The 2,274-nt window shown below is 36.3% G+C and overlaps 1 protein-coding gene across 1 annotated transcript; it reads right to left on the minus strand.

Moving 5' to 3' along the window:
- Window positions 1-346: 346 nt before the first annotated feature.
- LOC128868098 (coenzyme Q-binding protein COQ10, mitochondrial-like) lies at window positions 347-1,061 on the minus strand. The gene has a single exon (XM_054109834.1). It carries the CDS (start codon window positions 822-824, stop codon window positions 381-383), a length of 444 nt encoding a protein of 147 aa, XP_053965809.1. The 5' UTR covers window positions 825-1,061; the 3' UTR covers window positions 347-380.
- Between the last annotated feature and the right edge of the window lie 1,213 nt (window positions 1,062-2,274).

The raw sequence follows: 2,274 nt of genomic DNA on the forward strand, positions 1-2,274 counted from the left end.
AATGTTTATTTACAATAGACTTAACCACTAATTTAATAAATTTGTTATCTTTGAGTAATTTTGTTTGAAAAAGATACACACCTCAGCTCTGGGTACTGTCGGTGAGGCTTTTTTTTCTTGTTTGCTTATGATTACCATGTAAAGCTTTGTACAAAATAGTGTGATCTCGTGTGAACTATAAGTAAAAATATACTTATGTATGTATGCACTTATGTACAAATGTATGTATAAGTTTAACAATGATATTTTTGCAATATATAATAATAATATATAATATAATATATAATATAATAATAAAAGTATATAAATAAAAATAATCAATCACACAAAAGTACTTGAATACGGAGTTATTTATGTTTAACTTGTTCATTGCGTCTTGGTCAAGATCTTCGCCATAATATAAGCGATTTAATTGAAGGTGGTCCATATCGTCGTTCAGCTTCCGCCACAAAAGCATGGTCCATTTGATCGCAAATTAAATCGAAAAAAATATTTGCAATATTGCTGTGTATCAGCGATTTGAATTCGAAAGCTACTTTGAAATCCACAACACAAGATTGTGGAATATCCTTCAGACCGGGACTAAATCGCCAATTGTTACGCAAATAGTTGAATAATCTTCCATCTGTGCATACAGATTTTACCAGCACAGGATTTTGAAGCGAAACGTTTGATGTATAACTTTCATTCAGCGGTGGGAAACCGACAATTAAGTCAGCCTTGAAGCCGTCATTACGCTTACTGTGTACGAGTGATTTCTTCACGTATGGCACAAACTTATAATAGTTCGATACGTCGGCGACCACATCATACATTTCTTGCATCGAGTATCTGCAAATTTGCGAAACGCCAACTTAAGTGAGTAATAGCGGATGCAATACACATTTGCACGCCTACCCAATTAACTCCTTTTTGGCATATTCCCGATTCTTGTTTGTAAGATCACTAAAAGTGAAGAAGTCTCGTTGAGGACAGTTCACGTTTCTGCCGGCAGCTGTGCTACAAAGAGAAGTAAACAAACTTGAAAAAATTAAGTTGCGAATTGCGATTTCCATATCGAGTTCATGTAGACACATTCGAACTGGTACGATATGCTTTGGTAGGGGGGTTATATAATTTTCATTGAAATTAGATTTTTGTATGAAATAAGTAATACTTACAATTGTGTGTAGGTGCAACCGATAAGTTGCCTATTTGCCAGCAACAATTTTGCGTTCTTGAACATTACGCCACAAAAAATTCCACAGCTACGTGTGAACGATCTGCCCATCTGGAATTCACTATTTACACTATTGAAACAATAACACACGAATTGTTTTTTTTTTTTGTGCTTTGAAAATGTATTATTATTTAAAATTTTTATTTTCGTGTTCTCCGTATTCAAGTCAAGTTACAACTGAGCATAATTCAATAATGAATCATGACAACTGATTCCACTTTTTTCAATGAGGTTATGATGTCAGTGAAGGAAATATTTCTGCCGGTTTCACAGTAGTTTCTGTGAAGTGAATTTTAAAGCGTGTATATGTAAAATATCTTATAACTCAAGAACGGGCTCACCTATCCAAACCAAATTTTTAGGCTTTGTTTGGACTATTCAGTAGATGGTTTGTGTTTTGAAATTTTAAGAATCGGATACCAGGGTCTCGAGAAATAGGCCAAAACGTGAACCCGGGTAACCCTAGGATGTGTTTGTACAATATGGGTAGCAAATGGAAGCGGTTGATGATTTCTATAGTATAGAGTATTTTTCATACCGTTCCGTGACTAGGGTCTGGAGATATAATCCAAAACGTGGACCCGGGTAACCCTAGGATGTGTTTGTACAATATGGGTAGCAAATGGAAGCTGCTGATGATTCTATAGTATAGAGTATTTTTGATGCCGCTCCGTGACTAGGGTCTCGAGATATCGGCCAAAATGTGGACCCCGATAACTTAAGGATGTGTTCGTACAATATGGGTAGCAAATGGGAGCTGTTGATAAATGCTAATGAAAAGAGGACTTTTCTTTTCGCTAGGTAACTAAGGACTCCAGATATAGACCAATTGGGAACTCGCCTTCAGGTTAAGAGATTGCATTGCATTCTTATGTACTACAACCAGTTATAATGTTTTAAGCGGCGGGCGGTCCCTTCTTCTCTGTCTGTGGCATTTACCGAAGCGTATTTGTTGAGGTGGGTAACACGTGTTAGCCCGCAATGTGTGACCTGCCCATCTCAATCTGTTGATCATGATTGTGGTTATCACAGATGGGATATAGCTTTTAAAAAAT

The sequence above is a fragment of the Anastrepha ludens genome, chromosome 6 (assembly GCF_028408465.1).
Source record: "Anastrepha ludens isolate Willacy chromosome 6, idAnaLude1.1, whole genome shotgun sequence".
In the NCBI taxonomy this organism is placed as follows: domain Eukaryota; kingdom Metazoa; phylum Arthropoda; class Insecta; order Diptera; family Tephritidae; genus Anastrepha; species Anastrepha ludens.